A 20,696-nucleotide genomic window follows, 5' to 3' on the forward strand; every position below is an offset into this window, starting at 1 on the left:
ATTTCGCTGTTGCTTTGTAAAATTCTGTCCGTTCATATTGAGACATCTCTGCGAGTGGACAGTCACTCATTTTAGCATTTAGTATCATAAAATCACGTACAGACTCCAATTTGCCATTTTATCCTCAGTAAGAGCAACCCTTTCATAGTGTCCGTGTATATTTTTCAGCATTGATGAAAATTTGATGTAAATAGTGTAGCTAAAGTATACTTTGTGCAACAGTTAACTTTAATAGCAAATCAATCATAATGCAATTTCAGGATACTGAAACAATTATTACCTACATAGAAAAATTCATCGATTTACTTCAGTGCATGGTCATATAGAGAAATCGGGATCTTTGTAAAACCTATCAGAAGTCCCTTCCCTCCAAGTTTTGTAATACGAGGCATTGTGTGTTAACCCTCGAAGTACAAATATGAATGTTCATTGTGTTCTTCCACATAACCCGGTCTTTTGAAAAAGTGACTGCTTTCTACTGTTTCTATTCATTTGCAGCTATAACGAATTTAATGAATTACAAAAAAAAAAGGAAGCCTTCCTTTGCCAAATCTGGCAGATTTCTGACTTTTACAAATATAGGTAAGGTGTGAAAATGAACAATGAAAGAAAATGAATTGCTAACTTATGGAAGACTGGATTGAGCTCCGAGTCCTTATTTTTGACTTTCTGTTTTTGTTTTCTCTTTAAAAAAAAACCTAGATAATCATGTACAATAACATTTACATATTCGAATATAAATATTTACATATTGATAAAACATTGTGCACAGAATTTGAGGTGAATAATTGATTAGTTGCTCTGTATTTAAAGTTGCAAGCAAAATATTTTCGTTCGTATATACCTGGTACGGGATGCCAAGAACTTTCAAGTGCTATAAGCTTGGAAGAAACGGCCCCGATACGGACATGCTTTGTAAGATCAATATTTCTCCATAACCACGGAACCAAATTGAATGAGCTTTTCTGCAAGATGTAGGTGATAAGTATAAGTTATAGTTTCATACCATGAAACAACATTTAGATTGGTCAATTATTTTGAAAGGTATAAAATACAAGCAGAAAATCCGATTGCATTTTTTTTAAAACATAAAGTGACACCTTATACAAAACCATGAAGAGTCAACATATTTACGATAAAGGGCGATCTACTGTGGGCGAATTATTTATGAACGAATCGTGTTGACAGGGTAACTTCAGTCAGACGTGTACACACCAAAGAGATTATAGGTATAATCTCTTTGGTACACACCTATCATATGCGTGTGGTGACTACTGAAAAATTCAATACGAAGTAAGTTTTGCATTTTTTCTTGACATGATTTTACTAGTTTCAGGTGCTTGATGTGTTATTATGATAAGTAATTAAGTTTTATCGCAAGAAAGTAGGTGAGGGAAAGCTAGTTTTTGGTCTTTGCGGAAATATAAACCGTCGCAGCTCGTCGCGTCGGGAGGCAGCGGCTTGTTGCCGGATAGACAAGCCAGCTCTGCCGGGGCGGAGCGAGCGGGGCCAGGGGGTCCAGTCTAGACTGTTCCGGGTCCAGCTCAGTTTCAGCGAGGATAGGCCTACTGATAAGTAGTACTCTAGACATCTAACAGTTAACTGATTTCGACGGCATTGCTGTTTTTTTTTTCAAAGGTGTCTATGGCCATGACCGAATCTAAACGGCTTCTCGGCGATTAGCTTTGTCGAAGCAGGTCTGGCTAGACTCTCTAGACTCGCATAGACTAGGTCTAGTCTAGTAGAGGCAGAGCTTGCTCTTGTGTCTTGCTCAATTGACCGGGCATAGATGGATCTTGAGATTGAGTTGTATTTGTAACTAAGAATTGGCAATTGGCAATTGGTGTGGCGTATTAAATTCTCGCCTTTTACTCTTAAATTTACTTATATTTTTGTTCTTTCCATTTTACATTATCATCATCATCATCATCATCATGTAGATCATCATCATCACATTCACTATAAATGTGGGTCATAACATGGAGAACAGTAATAGACTTTACAGATTGAACATGCAGTTTTTTTGCACTTGTGTATTGCTATTTAAATGTTACTGGTGTGGGTCTTGTCCCGACCGACCCCTCTGGTGAGTCTGGGCACGCAGGAGGGATGGCTGAGACTTGCATCCAAGTAGTATATCAGAGTTAATTTGGCTGGGGATTTTAGCATTTTTTGGTACGGGTTGATCAGGAATATAGGCCTACTGAGGTGTACTGGGTTTTGTCTGGGGAGATTCATTTTTTTTTTCCCCAGGTGGGTTGAGATTTGGGAATGTCGTCATGCCACAGAGTTTGTTGAGGGTACCCCAAATTCATTTATCTTGCCTACAATTATGAGTGAGTTGGAAATGTACTGCTATTGAGTACTAGGATTTGAGGACAAACATTGACATTTGAGGAATATATTTGAGTGCCTCAAATACTGCCTGGCCTGTTGAGGATTTGGCCGGAGATTTCTACAAAAAATAAACTGCAGATCTATACTAGAAAAAGTGTGACTCAATACTAGTCCCTGCCATCCCAAGGTACCCAGGAGTGGGGTCTACATTGATAAGTCCATCATTCACAGAGAGTAACAGAAAAAAAGAATGTAAACACATTATTATGGATGTGGTTTGATGAAGTAGAGATATCTAACTTTCCTTGTGATTGTTAGGGAGTGTCTCCTAATTCCTAAACCTCGCCTTCATTTGAACCACTTTCATTGTCAAGATGCAACCAAACTAAAGATGGATGTAGGAAAGAGATTATCTGTTGTTGTTTTGTTTTTTCAGGCGGACCCCCCCAAAAAAAAACCCAAAAGAAAACAACAAACCAACAACAATGACAAACTGCCCAATCAAGCCATTTAACCTTGTCTGCAGTAACTTTTGTCAAGATATGCTCTTTAAAGAATTCGCTGCCAATCATCACACTTTCATTACTGTCTCTCAGATGGTAATGACATTGCCTTGAAGAGATGATCTGAGTCAGCACAGCCTACAAAGATATATTTGAGAAAAAAAAGTCACAGCTGTTATCAAGCCACACCCATTATTGTTATCCTATGAAAAGCTGAGTAAATAGAAATCTTTGTAAGGAATTTCATAATACTGGATTTCCACGAGCTGAAACATTTATAAACCTCCAGTTTTCAATGCTGTGTGTCACTTTAAAGATATGATTTTAAGAAGGAAAAATGCTTTCATGCATCCTTATTCAATCTAGTACTACCTTTGCAATTGCATTCATTTCAGTGCCATGTATTTGAATGGATATTAATTTTGCTGTACATCATTCTTTTTGTTGATATATACCCATTCTAGGTTGACTCCATGGCAGGATGTTTGGTAGAGCTGTACATTTGGTCGATCAAAGGTGGCTATGGAATGAGAGGTATGTGCGGAAAGTGATGGATTAAAATCAGATTACCAGAATAATCGTGCTTCTATTATCCATTGTATCCCCCTCTACATTTCTCTCTTGCACTGAGCAGTACACAGAATGACCTAGCCATCACACAGATTTAGTGAGAAATAGTTGTGTCTGCAAACAGCTGACACTTCATTTTGGCATGCCTTTGACGGGAAGTGTTTCCCAAAAATGTTAGGTTCTAATGCAAGTTTGTTCCAGAATGTACAATGTATCTTGTGTCCTTTCAATGAATATTTCTTAAGTTTTGTGTTGCATAAGAGATGCCATGTGTAGAAAATTGGAATTAGAAAGAAAGAAAAGATTTTTCACTTCATATTGATTAATGAACTACAAATGACAACAATTATGTGATGATACAGGAAATAACTTCAAACTCTCACCTGGTAAGATTTTAGGAAGAAGTGAATGCACCAGTATGTATAAATATTTGAATTTGTGAATGGATTTGAGACATGTATAGGTATTATGGTATCACAAACAACTGATGATATGTTCCTATCTTTTTTTTTAAATCAACAGATAGCAATATCAGCTGTCATGTGTACCATGACAAAGGAGATATTGGTAAGAAACATACAATTTATGCAAACATTTGATTTTTGAGTGCTCCAAGAATAATAGGATTCTTAGTTCTAGTGTATTCATGTAATTCTACAGGTCAAGGAAGAGATAAACAGGACCTGATTGAAAGTAAAGCCTGCTATTAGTGCATCAAGCTCTGAGTTAATTTTGCTACAAAATTTATCATAAGTTATTAAGATTGGCACTTCAGAATCCCAATGCATATCTTTTACTGAAGAAAGATAAGATTGAATAGGTTAAAGGGATCGTATACTTTTGGTTGAGACCTAATTTCAGGTTTCTAACATTGTTTGGTGAGGTAATGAGAAACCTTTCATGAAATATGAAAGAGCATGTGATTCCATGAGAAATTCAATGTTTATTTGATGAAAATTGGTTTTGAAATGGCTGAGATATCCAAAACAGAGCGATTCTAATAAATGTGGGACCCACACTTTATTACGATCGCTTTGTTTTACTTTGTTTTTGGATGTTTCAGTCATTCCAAACCTGATTTTCATCAAATAAATTTTGAATTCCTCTTAAAATGGTATGCTCTGTACTATTTCATAAGTGTTTTCTTGGAATCTCGCAAAAAGTTAAAAGCCCAATTCTCATCTCCACCAATACTGTACCATGCCTTTAAAATTCATGACTCTGCACAAATTAAAAAAAGACTGCAATGCTTAGAGATAAACAGGAACCTTTTATTTAAAATCTAATCCAAATTTAGGAATCAGGCATGAATTAGGAATTAAGAGGATTTTGATAATTCACCAACAAGGTATATAATTAATATGTGGCTGTGTCATGGGAAAAGCAAAATATATTACAAGACAGGATGCATTGAGAATTAAGAAAGGAAAATTCTTGAAGCATAAATGGGTGAAGACTCACAGTCTGCTAATTTGATAGTAGGGCTGCTAATTGTATTATTAAGTGAAACATATTTGCTAGTTGTACCACTAATTGGTGTGTACGTATTGTGATGGTGTAATGTACAGTTCAATATCATTTATGCGGTCATTTTCTTTGTATTTTCTTTCACAGTTAATACTGGTTATATGGACCAGAAGCAGCAGTATTTGGAGAGTAAGTCATTGCACATTAAGGACAACACTGATCATATGATTGGATGCCAAATTGGGAAATATCTGTTCACTTTAAAGCTTTATCTTTGATAGTGTCATTTATCTTTGCAACAAATTTTATCATTTTCAATCTTGTCAGAAAAAAGAAATGAAGACATACTTTTGATATTGCTTGTGCTGTACTGTTTTGACTAACATGTATTTTAGAGATCATTTGATATATCTAAAGAAGAAATGTGTTTAGTAGGAGATGCAAATTTGTTTTTTTTCTGCATTCTAATTCTTGTAGTTCTTTTTAAAACAGTTTCCTCATTATGTAGTCTTTTCAAATAAGACTGGCTTTTGTAAGTATATGTCATGGTTGAATATGTTTGTATTCTGCTGTAAAGAATGCAAAGCAGATAGTCAACTAATATAATCTAGAAAGAAAAAAAATCCAAATTGTTAATAGAAAGTTTGTGAGCCTGAGTTTTATCCTTATCCTGAGTTTTAGCCTTAGACCTAAATCAAATTTTATTTTGATGTACAATTTGCTAGTATTTGATACGCTTATTCATTGACTTAAAGATGAATTTGAAAGTGATGCAATGAATTGAATCAGTGCAGAATATTAAAGCAGTTCTGTTACAAGGAACAAGTGTACGTTGATGATTTTCCTCTATTTATTGCAGAGAAAGAAAATTCATACATGGACATACACAATATTGACTGTGATGAAAATACAAATTGCACTGAGACTGGTCATAAAGGTTTTACATCACTCCTTTTGTGTTATAAGATGCCTGGCCATTTTTGTGTTATAAGATGCCTGGCCATTTTTGTGTTATGTTGTTTTTGTTGCTGTTTGTTTACATGGATATCTAGGCCGGGATCAAGTATGGACGCCAAAGAACAGGAGGCCCGATAAGCTGAGGGATATTCTCAAAGAAGCTGAGGTAAGTGGAGCTATTGTTGTTTAAGGAATTGCTTTTCATTGTGTTCTCTCTTGTGTATGATATGCCTTGGGTGTCCAACACTGATGAAAGTGAGTCACAAAACCAAATGCATATAGATGAAAGTTGACTTCATTCTCAATGTCCAAGCTTGGATCAAAGATGAGTCGGTTTCAGCACAATCTCACATCATTAGAATACATGTTACAATATTGGAAGAGTATGTGGATGACAACTGATCAGAGAGTAGCACGCTGTGGCCAATACCAAGTAAGATCTGAATTGATGATGATGACGATGATGATCCACAGCATTTGTATAGTGCCATATATCTGTTGTAGAAACATTCAAAGGCGTAGACTCCTCCAAGAGAGACATTAGCAGTGGAATACCTGGTGAAAAATGTCAGTCTTGAGTGAGGCTTTGAAGTGCTCCAGTTCGTCAATTTCATGGAGAAGAGATGGGAGGGAGTTCCTTAGGTGAGGAATAATAGAGGAAAATGCCCATGTCTCCATATCCCTTGAGATGTGTACCGGTAAGTGGCATCTGGAGAATAAGACCAGATGAGCGCAGACCAGGGTGAGGCTGCCGCCGCTTGATTAAGGGGAGACAGGTATCTTGGGGCCTGATCATGAATGGCCTTAAAATAGAGCAATAGGATCTTAAAATCAATTCTGTTCTTGCTTGGAAGCCAATGCAGCTCAGCCAGGAGCATCTCAGACTTTCCATTATAGCTGGAGAAGATCTTCTCCCCTAGCAGAATTGTGATCAAATCCTGACTGGTTGAATGTATATTATATGTAACTTAAATATTGTATACGCCATATATTTCGCAAGTCAAAATTTTCGCGAATTGGGAATTCCCGACAATTTCGCGAGTGATTAGATTTGTGATCGTGGAATCCTGTACTGAACGGAGAAGTGCACACGCGTACGTCACATTCACAACGGGATCAGAGTCAATATTTTCATGTGTCTTTAATTTCGCACATAGCACCTGACTCACAAAATTCGCGAAAGTAAAAACCTCACGAAATATTCGGCGTATACAGTAGTTTTTGTGGAAATCGGTGTGTGGTATGGTTTGACCAAGTTGGTTTGGCACAGAGAAAATCATATGAACAGTAGAGGAAAAGGTGTGAGTGGATGTGGTATCATCCATGATGTGTAGTTGTTTAGATTATTTCAGGAAAGGATGTACCTCAGTGGGAAGGTAGGTCCAAGGATGATACCAGTAAAGGATGTGCTGAGGAAGAGAGGTTTATGGTAAAACTGTATTTATGTAGTCATTGAAAGAACACTGTCCTTTGACTGTCACTATTTGCCTTCTTTACACTCACCTCTCGCCAAGTTCTTCTCTCACCAACCAGCAGTCCTTTTATGAACTACATGCACATGGTGGTTACCACAAACTTCTCGTTTCCATATACGTCACCATGCAAACTTTCAAATAACACATAAATAGGGTGTGCTATAGGTCTACTAGGAACAGAGCCAGCCAGTCAGATTGTGGTTAGACAGAGGGGAGACAATAGGGGCCACTTGAAGACAAGTGAGGTTGTTTCAGGTCAGGAAAGTAATGTGTGGTCCGAAGAGGGCAGTGCACTTAATGTAGGTACATTGTACCTACTACTCTATACGCTGAATATTTTACAAGGTTTTAAATTTCCCAAATTTTACGAATCCAGTGCTATTCATGAATTTAAAAGACACACGAAAATATTGCCTCTGATTTTGACATGAATGTGACGTGCATGCATACGTTTCTACGTTCAGGCCTTTACTCCGCAATTGCGAATTTAATCACATGCGAAAATGTCAGAAGTCCCGATTCCCCAAAAATTAGAGTTGCTAAATATATGGCATTATATAGAGTAACTTTGGGTGGGTACTATTAAACAATAAGTGGTGTAGCAGAAAATACTCTGCACACCTGACCTGGAGGCCCTGGGTTTGAATCCTGCCCAGTGTTTTTGCCCTTGGCCTACATATGTTTTTATTGTGTGCTTGCTCCGTTATAAACTGTGTGCATTGATAGGCCAGGATAATGTAATGACAGGACCTTTTGGAAGAGCAGCACTTGTACAGAAGAGGCAGCCTAGTGTAAATAAGACTGTATCATTATTGTTGATGTTTTTTATTGCTACTCTAATTCTTGTTGTTATGATAGTATACTACTGCTGCTCCTCCTACTACTACACTAGTGTATGATTTGTGGTTCATTATAAACCAGCTCACCCATTCACTCTCAACTACTGTAAGAATGGACATTTTTGTAGAGTGTAAATTTTCGTGCATTTCGTGTGGCCAGAGACTAGCACGAAAATAAATGCACAGGAATATATTTGCTTGTTATATGTACCACTATGTAACATCTTAATTCCATTGAATTGAAAACATGCGAACTTCATCTTGCTGGGCACAGTATGAAAAATTACTCACGCGAAAATATCCGCTTTTACAGTACCAGTACTTAATTTTCTTTTCCACCAATCCTGCATCCATTTTTTTATGTTCAAGAAATACCTGCAATTTGTGAGTTATGGTTCATTCAGAAAGATGCACTGATTTGTTTGTATACTTTATGCAATGACAGGAGCTGCTCACACAACATGAAGTTGTGGCCACCCTGTGGAGATCCCAGAAACATGTGCAACTCTTGCTGGCCAACTGTGTGGTGCTATCTGTCCAGATAGCCACCCACAGTGGGGACATCGACCGCCTGGTCATCGATCGCAGCCTCCAGGGAAAAGTGCCTGTAGACATTACCACTGGTGAGCGATGGGCTTCTCAGTGTAAATATGCAGCTGCTTGTCACAATCTGATCCATGTACTCAGTCTAATGTTGAGTAATAAATAATGCTTGTTATGTAAACCTTGAACATAGTGCTCCTCAGTCATGATGGAGATGGGTGTCTCAATACCAATGGGCACACTAGAGCACTTAGTGACAGTTTATGTAGGTTATATATATTAGTATTTGGTTCATATGCACATTATTAACTGTACATTAGAGTCTGTGTTTGTATGGTTTGGGAAAAACTTCATACACAAAAAAAAAAGGGTAATACAAGGAATTATTGCTACTACAATGTATATCTCTTCATTTTGTGGGATTATACTTGATGTGTGTTTTATCCCCATATAACAATTGATATCAGTTAGGGGGACTTGGCCAGAGAGGGCGCCTGACTCTTCACACATGTCTCTTGTGTTGCTGCTTTAGAGCAGTTAGTAGAAACGATGGCATATCACTACAATGTACGCAGTGTTTGTGAGGGATTTCATTGTGTTGTCTTGATTTTTTCAATAATGCATTTTTGGCTTCTATAATGATGACAGAGTCACCAAACATTGATCTTCTGGTTTGGAAAATCTGTGCTCTTTCCAGTGATATGTAGATCGTTGTATTCTATTTATAAGATTATTGCAGAAATGGTAAGAAACCTGATAACAAATTAAGATTTAAGAATATGAAAGTGATTTCATCTTTGTCTAAATAAAATGGATACTGATGATGTAAACAAAATCATTCACTCTGAATAATTCATTATCTTGGAAAGAATTGCAGCAATGTAGATTTTGAGTTCACCAATGTAATAGTTTTGTGTAGCAATAGCATGCACATGAATGAACAGTAGAGGCCATGGAAAATGTACTTTAAAAAAAGGCTGAATGTTCAAAGAGTAAGAGGGAAAAATCTGATGAAGAGACTGTCTAACAAGGTATCTGATTAGGTTACTTCTTTTCAAGGCATTAAAAGAGCTTTAATGCCACAGTTACACTAGCAAAACTTCTCAAAGTTTAAGTTCTCAGAGTTTAAGTGGCCAGTCTGAACGCAAACTTCCCAAAAACTTCTCATGAAACTTGTTGCGAAACTTCCCACTGAAATTAGGGAAATTTCTCGAACCCCCACAAATGTTCCCTAAGTTTGTGCAGTCTGAATGCACACAGCTTGAAATTTTATTAGAGTTTGACCTATCGATATCCCAAGTACTCACTGCATTTGTCAGTCAGCTGTTAGACAGTGGGTGCTTTTTTCTTTGTTGCACATTTGCACCAGTGATCCAAAGTTCAAGAACTTATCGAGATCTGAAACTTCAATATGTTTTGCCATCAGTGTTAACGGATGAGCAAACTTCGCAAAGTGATCACAAAGTTACCTGGTAAATTTCTCAAAGTTTGGTAGTGCGAATTACAAATGTATTTATGCAGGTACTATAAGATGTGTGCCAATTAGCATTTGTGAAAGCTGAGAATGTCTGTAAGAAGTTGACTGCATATTGTATTATCATTGCCGTAGCTGTCATGACAAGCTCATTCATCATGTGCACCTGGAGTGACAAGCCCAAGGCCGCCTTCATCTTCTTCAGCAAGAAACCCTCCCAGTCCGGTGATTCGGCGAAGAAGGTGGAGAAGTTGTCCTCTGTAGATCCAAAGTGAGACTTCCTGTTTTTTTTTTTCTCTGTCATACTTTTGTTGTTTGCAGATACATGTAGCTGAGGATTTGTGGTCCAGTTAAGTACCTTTACCTGGCACAGACATTTGTAAGGGAAAAAAAAATAATAAATTGACTCCATGGGCATTTCTTGAGCAAAATTAGAAAGGGCCTAAAAAAGGCCAAGCACTTGTGGTCGTTGACTCTCAAAGAGGTTATATCTAGACAAAAAAATAAGTATAATCCTGCGGTGGCATTTCTTTATTAATTCCTCAGTGATTATCAGGGATTGCTTTGTGCTTGATGGGATTATGGTGATGACTGGGGCATATCTTTCCTTTGTGGGTTCTTTTCTTTTCTGGAGTGATCGCCACCACGTTTTTGTATGCTAGGCCTAGGATCAACTGGAATAAGTTTTATCACTCTCGTTTTTCTATTTATTCATGTATCTATTATCAGGTATCATATGTGGATCTCCCGGGGCCAAAGAACAGAAAACTGAAAAGGTCACTTTCTGTAAACACCAACCAGGAATGGGTAAGTTTGAAGAGATAGCACCACTGCTCTGTTGATTTACCACATATACACTGTGTGCATGTAGTGCAGTTTTGCTTTTTGAAAGGCTTTATATTTAAGATGATCTGAAATCAATAAGTTGAGTATTGATCCATACTGCACATTCCCTCTGTATACATGCTCCTTCTGGCATTTGCATATGTGTGTGTGGGGAGAGCTGAGATTGTCCCCAAAAAGGCAACTCGTTCTACTCATTTGGTGGGGATTTTTGTCTTTTGTTTGCAATAATGGAATAAAGTATCCTGTAGCACAGATAAACCCTCTTTGAAGAGAATGAAGATTCAACATTTGTAAGGAAGAAAGGTAAAAGGGAATACTGTAAAACATGATATATTCGCGGCATGAATTTTTTCGCAAATTGGAGCCGACTGCCTTTTTTGCGGCATGACAATTCCTCATTTTACAGTATGCATCATGACTAATTTCCATGGTTGTTAAAAATCTTTGACGAAAAAAAAAAGAAAAAAAGCTTTGACGCCTATTTGAAAACTGTTGTAAGTACCCACTTATTGTGTTGTAATCGTGATGAGGATGATGAGTATTATTATGGTTTTTATCATTTTTGTTATTGATTATATTATTATTATTATTATTATTATTATTATTATTATTATTATTATTATTATTATTATTATCATTATTGTCATTATTGTCATTATTGTCATTATTGTCATTATTTTGTTATAATGATTATCAGTGGTAGTAGTTATGAGCTTTGCCACTTTTACTACTGTTGTCTTCTTAACCATCCCTTTTGTTTGGCTATGTCAGATTCTAGTTTGGTGGCCATCGGCCCCAGAGACGTCCCTCCAGTGGGCCCCACCCATGGCAGCTGAAAAGGACCGGGCAAATATCGTTGTCTTTGCAGTCAACGGGTGAGAGTCATTGTTTAGCATTTTTGTTTTGTATGCTCTTTTGTGTGTGTGTGTGTGTGTGTGTGTGTGTGTGTTTTGATCCTTCACAGTGGTGTACTGCCTTGGGTCAATGTTTGTTTGTTGGTTTGTTGTTGTTATTTTTTACTGGATAGTGTTATTTACATTGTACTACCTGTAGGGCTGCACACTAACTAATTTTTTTTCTACTGGTCTGACCTGTCTTGTTGAACCAGTGAGTACCCAGTTTTTGTTTGTTTGTTTGTTTTTTTCATTTTTTACTGGTTCATTCCTGAAAAGTTACTGGTGGGACAGGGCTTTTTACTGATCAATGGCCGTTGGACCAGTGCCAGTGTGCAGCTTTGACTGCCGATATACCTGTCCATGCAGGAGATTGAATCAGTCAAGTGTGCATGTTTTAATCAGCCTTTCCATTAAAGGTTAATTCACGCCAAACATTTATGGATGTGATATATACAGGAGAACACATCAGGGTAGTTTGAGGAAAATCAGGCAGTCCCTTTTTGGAAGTTTGGATAAGAGGGTTCAATCTATTTGTGACGTCACAGTAGTTAATAGAGAAAAGGAAAAACTAAAGAGAACTCCATAAATTTTCATTTTGCATGAAAGTACACATTCCCTTACATTGTTACTTACGTATGTTAAGGATATTACCCACTCCTCCCCTGCCTTGTGAAGATATTAAAGTCTAGAGATCTTTCATTATGCTAGAAAAATAAAGATGTGTGAAATTTTCCCTTTAAATTACCCATCCCAATCATCATCCTGTCACCCACACTTGGATTTTCGCATTATGATAATGAAGCACTCCTATGGCTCAGTGGATAAAACCTCAGATTGTAAATCACAAGATCCCTGGTTTCAGTCTCCTGGCTTCAGCAGTTATGCATCTAGTCAGAAAGCTTTTTATCCTCATTGCCTCAAATATACATTTGGATTGAGAAGATGCGGCAATATAAGTAGAACTCATTAGTAAAGTTTGAGAAAAATTGGACAGACTGTTCAAATGTTATGAATTTTCAAAGTTTTGGTGCAGCCATTACTGGATTACAAGACTTCAACTGTTTGTAACATCACACACAATAATGTAAAGAAAATGTGAAGAGAATTCCACAAAATTTCATTTCTGTTTATAAGTAGTACACATTTCCTCCTCTTGGTACTGACATATGTTAACCCTAAAAGGGCCGGGAGGGGGCGGAATCTGCTCCCCCCTCGACGTTTTTCGCGCTATAATTCTGTAATGCGAGAAGGCCTCATCGCGAGGCTTCTTGACTTTCTTTGTTCAAGTCTCGCACAACTTTTGAGACCAAATTTGCAACGTCCGCGCATACTTTTGCGAAGCCACGCCCATTTTTGTAACAGAATGTCGCCCCAAAACGGGCATGATTTTGTGATTTTGTGTACATTTCCTATGGAAAACAGTGCTCTGTCATGAAAGTCATAAAAACCTGATTATTTTTACAATTAATCACTTTCATTGATTAATTTTGTGCTAATTATGGTAGAAAAGTGGTCAGTGACAATTTCCAACGAAAAAAAGAAAAAACAAAAGTTGAAAAACAAGGAAATACAAAATTAATACACGATTTTTGTAACAGAATGTCGCCCCAAAACGGGCACGATTTTGTGATTTTGTGTACATTTCCTATGAAAAACAGTGCTCTGTCATGAAAGTCATAAAAACCTGATTATTTTTACAATTAATCACTTTCATTGATTAATTTTGTGCTAATTATGGTAGAAAAGTGGTCAGTGACAATTTGGGGGGGGGGGGGGGGGCGGAATCCATCCCCCGGTCTGAGCATAGCCAAGTCAATGGCTTTCTCGTTATGTCCGAAAAAAGGAAATATGTTGAATTCTCTTTATATTTTGTTTAAATCGTTGTCCATGCGTGATGTTATGAAATGCTGTAGTCTTCTCATCCAGCAGTGGCGAGACCGAAACTCTAAACATTAATGACTTTTGAAAGGATTGTCTGAATTTCCTCAGACTTCACTGATGTGTTCTACTGATATTGCTGCATTCACTGAATACACTTAAATATTTTGGTTTCATTCTCCCTTAAAGGGATAGTATAGTTTTGGATGGGATGACACTTCAGCTTTCTAATGTTTTTTGAAGATCATTATTTTAGATCATTAGAAACATCTTATGAAATACAAAAGGGCACGTAATTGTGAGGGGAATTCAAAGTTTATTTGATAAAAATATGTTTTGAGATGTCTGAGATATCCAAAACAAAGTGATCATACAGCTGTAATTAAAGGTGGGGCCTACCTTTCATTAGGATTGCTTTGTTTTACTCTGTTTTTGGATGGAGACAACATGTGGATCAGGGCACACAAAAGTAAAGACATTTGCTATTGCCCATAGGCATGTGAGCCCCTAAGGAACATTAATAAATATATACATACATGAATTAAATTACAAGTATTATACCGTAATACATGTCAACATGTGTGCATACATATTATTTCAACGTTTGGATGACTTTCTGCACTTTTTGTTTCATGCTCTGCCTGCCATCAGAAATAAACTTGAAGAGCTCTGTTTCATCCGAACTGAAAATGATCCGATAGCAGTTGACTTCAGGTGGGTGTAGTTCGTAGTGGTGTGTTTCGTGTCCATTTGTAATTCACAAGAGTTTATTGTTATTACTATTGACTACTTGTTCATATCGATCTCTAATGTTCATTTTCATTGTTTGATTTGCTCAAATATGCATCAGTCTTTTGGTGTAGTGTTGCAAAATATTTGAAAGATTACACACATGTATAATTATGTAAGATTGTATTCTACAAAACATAATTGCAGATATCCTGTTTTAAAGCAGAATTACCATGATTTCTTTTTTTATTCCTAATGAAAGATTATTGTAGAAATTCACCACCATATTGATTACATTGTCATTACTGAAATACCTGTTTTCATTTTAGTGTTTTATCTTTTGTCAAAATAATATAGTACCTTTTTTTTTACTGTATTTTTCTATGTTCTGTGTATAGTTCTTTTATTCTTTGTGTGTGCTTTTTATTAGATGTGGAAGTAAAATGAATTAATGAATACTCTTACTTCCAAGTGAGAATACTGTAAAACGAGGAATGTTCGCGTGCATTTTGATTTCACGAATTTCGCGAGCGCCAAGATTCGCGAAATTAAAATGCACGCGAAAGTTCTTGTCTACACAATGCATTGATGCCAGTGGCAGTTCGCGAAAATTTCATGCCGCAAAAAAGGCCGTTGGCTCCAATTCGCGAAAAATTCATGCCGCGAATATATCATGTTTTACAGTATCCAGGAAAAGCAGAGAAGAGGTGATCTCAAACTGAAGGAGTATGATTTTTGAAGTCAGTTGCAAAATGGTGACACTTCACAGTTTGCCTATGTTGTACTAGATTATTGTAAATTATCTTTACTCAGTCTCAATCAGCCAAGACATATATACACCCTTGAGGTGGCGCCGGGCAAATCAAGTATCGATACGTGCATCTACGAGTGTTCAAAAAGCAGAGTAAGTTACATGTCTTCCGAGTTGGATCAAGTAACTCATATTTATATATGGATATCTTAAGTTTTGTTTGATTCACCGTCATGTTTGGAGGATAGCATCTATGATTCTTTCCAATGGCAGACATATTATGCAGCATTCTGTATATGGATCCAATACAAATAACTTCTTTGTTTTTCATGATTAATAACTGCTCTCTATCAACTGTGTCGAGAGCATACACATTGTTGCTCCCATTGTTAATTCATTGTTATTGTTGATATGATTCTTGATATTATTGATTTTGTTATTTTTATGATCATTATCATTTAATTTTAGTCAGATTGATGTATTGGGATTTGAGTCACCCAGCAAATAGAGACAACATTTGTGGACCATGCAGTTGATCTGTCAGCTATTAATTTTGTTTTGTAACCAGATATGCAAAATTTGTGCATTTTTTGAAAAGAGGAGACTGTCATTAGCTATGTTGTCTGATGTTATACAACACTGAAAAAAAAAAGATCTTGCTATCCAATTGGACTTGTGCTCATCATGTGACATTAGCTATAAGAGTACCATTTGAATGTTTATGCTGTTCAGTGTGCAATGTTTGTCATCACAGTTGTGAAAAGCTCATGCTGGCACCATCAATCCATCTAAATTTATATCTGTGGTGGACTCTTATTAAAGCTCAAAGTTTTGCACCTTGGCACTCCCTCTGAGGTCACAATATGCATACTTTAAATTGGCAGCATGCACTCAGATCAGTTACAAGCATGCACAGATACTGTCCGCCATCGCTTCATGAAAAACTGAATTCTGGAATTAGCATTGACTATACTCTTAGTTCTGTATACGCCAAATATTTTGCAAGTTTTTATTTTCACAAATTTCTTGAGTCAGATGCTATTTGCAAATCTAAAGACCCGTGAAAATATTGACTCTGATCCCGATATGACTGTGACGTGCATGTATACATTTCTCCTTTCAGTACTGTACTCCACGATGGCAAATTTAACAAATCGCTAAATCGGCTGGAAGCCTCAATTCACAAAAATTTAGACTCACTAAATATATGGAGTATACAGTATTAGGTCAATGGTTTTACTTGTCTGAACATTGGAACAAGATTTCACATTCAGTGAGATTTTAGATGCTCTATTCCATGATTCCTTGTTTCATCTTTCACCTTATGCAAAGTCCTGTCATATTGCACTGATGACTATACTGTTTGTATATAAAACAAAAAATGAATGTAGATGTTATTCTTGCTAACAAATGCTATCACTGTCTGCTTCACTTTCAGATTCAAAAGGCTGCCGTCACTTCAATTCCACTGAAAGGTGAGTTAATCAGTCATGGTTAGGATATCAATAAAAAAGTGTTTATATGCCAAGTAAGTATTGTACCCCAGCTTTTCTGCAATTTACTTGTTGAATACTGTGAAGGCTGTTATTTATGCGAGGGTTTAATTTTTGTGAAATTTGCGAATCACCGTTGGGCTATGAATGCAAGAACACATGAAAATATTGCTATGTACAGTAAAGTGTCAGAGTGAACGATTACGATAGCGTCGGTGTCGAATCGAGGAAACAACATCTCTCAAAAATGTCTGTGGCCTCATCATTCACGGAAATGCCTGTGCAGGAAATATCAGCTTTTACAGTAGTTTGATGATTCTTTCTCACCGTCAAGATTTACACCTTCGTATTTCACCTTGTGCAATTAGATTGATTTGTACTTCTTATAATTTCTTGTGACAATCCCTTTGGAGCTAGGCATTAGCAGTGATATTGTACTAATGATGGAAACCACCAGGTTCTAGGGTTCTTATGGAAATGAAAAAAACGTTGTTAGATATGGATATGCTTCCATTACTGTAGAAACCAATGACAGAGAGAAACAAGAGGAAAGGTTTAAGATGTATCATTTTTGTGCTTTAATATGTAAATAGATATAACATAAGAACTGATTCTGATTGTCAGCCTTTGGCTGCATTCATCCGACTCGAAAGAGAGAATCACGTTTCAAAACGTGTTTGGAATGGCGTAGAAGATATATTGAACGCATTTCAAAATAGCACTGCCTTTATCTACTCTCAGAAAGGTGATCTATGATCTCAAATGCGTTTCAAAACACCCTTTGAATGGCTTTTCAAGTCGGCGTTTCTAAACACATTTGAAAACATGGTTGCTATTATCTATTGCCCGAAAATGCCTCAAACGTTTTTAGGATCGTGATTGTGCCGCAGAAAATTTGTAGATATACGCACCCTTTGTCAGCCTGTTACTGATGTGTGGCTGCCACCAAAATCTTTGTCATTCATGGGAAGGAGAAGAGTCATGTGTTAAATACTACTGCCATGCAATAAAATGAAGTGAGATGAATGAGTTTGATATAGAAATCCCACATTCAGTCTTTTATGTCATTTTGCCAAGTTGATATTTTGTTTTTCTGTGACTCTATGAGAGCAGAAATTTTTCATATCTTCCTTTGCCTTGGGGTTTTGCATACTGGTAACTATTTGCTAAAGAAAGAACCATGAATGTCTTGTGGTGTTGTTTTACATTCACTGTTTTTCAAATTCCACTTGTGCTTCTGTTTCATTCTTTCATTAGCTCCTGTGCTGTCATATGGCAGGAACCACAATGAAGACAAACTAATCCTAGGCTGTGCAGATTGTAAACTGGTAAGGAAACACCTGTAGAGTTGATTGAGTGAATGTGTGTATACAGTTGAACCTGCTTTTGCGACCACTTCTATGGAAACATGTCTGTAGTGACTACTAAAATCCTCCATACAGGAATTGTATGTGAAGAACTGCTTCATGATAGCCACCTGTCTGCTTCAAACACAACCAATGATCACTGATGGAGCTGCTCCAATAGACGACCAAAACAAAGATTATCTGTAGATACCAGCATAAAAAGGAAAAAAAACAAAAACAACAATAATGTTTGTGACAAGCACAAAGGGGGTTTATGAATTATGTTTGATGTAGTCGTCTGTGTTGAGTATGAAAGTTGAGCAGTTGGAAAATGCTTTTGATTTATATTACAATATGTGTGCATGATGGTTATTGACTTCGTGGTGGTGGTAGCATGGGTTTTTGTGTCTACACATGTGTACACACAGTGTGTAATTGTGTACAAAGGTACCTTGAGAATGTCTCTGTCAAAATGGCCACTGCATCGAACCTGTCTTTAATGACCACCTCATTACAAGACAGCATTTCCTATTTCCCTCCAGCACTCTTTATTGATGATTTTGACTGTATTATGAGTGTGTCTGTGATCTCTACGTGTAGTTCAAATGATTTTATGCTGTCATCGACTGCAATATGTATATTCATGTTCTGTATATCAGCACACTTTAAACAAATGTATTTAGGTAATCACGCTGGGGCATTAAAGTGAATTTGGTTTAATTTCAAATTTGTATCATTCATTCTGTGAAATATTACAGGCTTTCAGATGAATTGATATAAATGTTGACAGGTTTCTATGTCTATGAAGTTTTGCAAGCATACCATTATGCCTCTGCTAAAAATATTCAAATTGGACATCCCATTTGCTTTGTTGTGATATGTAGTGGTCATTAAGATGAGCTGCAGCCTGATACCAATGACTGGATATGCTGGGAATTATTTTCCAACTTGAATTTGATTAGCAATTTCAGTAGGTGAATAATATTCCAGATGGTATCCTGTGCACTTCTTTGGCTGAAAACTGTTACACAATGTAGTTTGTGTAGCAGTGCTTTAAAGGATACATAGCAAATAACAATGTGATACCAGGAAAACTATTCTCTGATCTGTTTGTGAAATCTTTTGCAAGTCCGCAATTTGCCAAACTACATGTAGAGATGCCCAATGTATGTCATATAGATTAAAACATTTTTTGCTATGTTGTGCAAATTTGTGTCCTTGTAAAATAATGATAATCATGTGGAGCTGCATTAAAGTATTGCCTTGTAATGCAAAGTAGACCACTTTATCACCTAGTTCCTTTCTGTCATTGGAGGCACAAGGTATAATAGCCAATTTGCAGTATAGACATTGTGTGTTATGGTAGGAACAGTTGGGTTCTGTTTTCTGGCTATTTGAAAGATGTGCAGATAGCATGCTGCATACCCCCGGTATACATTATTTCTTTTTTCTTGATGTGTTTTTATTAAACAGTGAATACAAGAGAATTAGCATCTTTATATTATGTTATTTCTTTTATTCCCAACATATAGGTATTGTACAATGAGAGCAAGAGAATTACACAGTTTGTGCAAGCAGACTTGGTAAGACATTATCAGTTAATATTTTTGCAAGTTAAGAAAGTCTCAGTTCTAGAAACTTTACCTGTTTTCTTGTTTGTCTTGAACCTTTTCACACATGATTTGACATTTTCCTTTCTAATATCAAAAACATATGATCATGTGACACATATAGTTTCTCACACACATCACAAATGCTTAGCAGGACAGATTAACACAGAATAATAAACATTCAAATCAATCTTCACATCATATCCATAATGATTTTAGCAAACAGAGAAAATCAAATTAGCAGAATGAAACAGCTTTAAATGTGAATGATGTAAAAGCAGGAACATTTACTTTGATAAAATTTAGCATTTTAAAGATCTTCACAAAACAGTTGTATGAAAAAAGACATAAAATTGAAATCCCACACATGTTAATGTAATCTTTGGCAAACAGTGAGATTGAGTTAGCAGAATGATAAAAGAAATTATACAATTTCACAAATTTCAGCAAAACAGCTGAATCACCAAAGCTATTAGCAATTGCATACGCAGATTAGCGAAGATGTATAGCCAAATTTATTAGCTGATATTATATCCTCCAAGTTTCCCAGTCAGAGTACCCGCAAGTCATCACAAAAAAATCTCATTTTCTAAGTGAAGTTGAAGTTGAAATAACGTTACGTGGTAACAGAAAAAATGAATTATCTTTAGGAATCAGGAGGAATTTTAAGGCAAACTTTTCTCCCATTAAAGTGAGGCTCCTGCTCATGCAGTGGTCCTTGTAAGCCCATGCAGATTACCCAACAGTCATGTATACATGCAAATGCACACTTTTCCCCCAGTGATGTTTATTTCTGATTCCATATAATGCAAATGAGCATTTACACAGTCACTTTAAATGAGTTAACAAAATGAACCAGACAATTCTGAATTTTTTCCTGCATACATGTATATACAAATGAACTCATTACATTAAAGAAAAAATATCTGGAAAATTTTTACCTTTTTCACCTTTAAAACTAAATTATCATGATGGGGGTGGG

General features: G+C 36.5%; 1 protein-coding gene across 1 annotated transcript in view; it reads left to right on the forward strand.

Annotated features, from left to right (window-relative positions):
- The first annotated feature begins 2,728 nt into the window (after positions 1-2,728).
- Positions 2,729-20,696, forward strand: part of LOC139708357 (WD repeat-containing and planar cell polarity effector protein fritz homolog) — a 76,999-nt gene continuing 59,031 nt past the window's right edge. The window contains 15 exon segments of the mRNA XM_071620318.1: positions 2,729-2,734; positions 3,305-3,374; positions 3,933-3,977; positions 5,025-5,066; positions 5,930-6,000; positions 8,594-8,771; positions 10,301-10,425; positions 10,674-10,685; positions 10,895-10,972; positions 11,783-11,886; positions 14,437-14,499; positions 15,328-15,418; positions 16,704-16,740; positions 18,016-18,086; positions 19,637-19,687. Of these exon segments, the coding sequence (XP_071476419.1) occupies positions 2,729-2,734; positions 3,305-3,374; positions 3,933-3,977; positions 5,025-5,066; positions 5,930-6,000; positions 8,594-8,771; positions 10,301-10,425; positions 10,674-10,685; positions 10,895-10,972; positions 11,783-11,886; positions 14,437-14,499; positions 15,328-15,418; positions 16,704-16,740; positions 18,016-18,086; positions 19,637-19,687 (1,044 nt within the window).

Source organism: Diadema antillarum, unplaced genomic scaffold, assembly GCF_040938485.1.
Source record: "Diadema antillarum isolate AM-2024a unplaced genomic scaffold, OU_Dant_1.0 scf00000036, whole genome shotgun sequence".
In the NCBI taxonomy this organism is placed as follows: Eukaryota; Metazoa; Echinodermata; class Echinoidea; order Diadematoida; family Diadematidae; genus Diadema; species Diadema antillarum.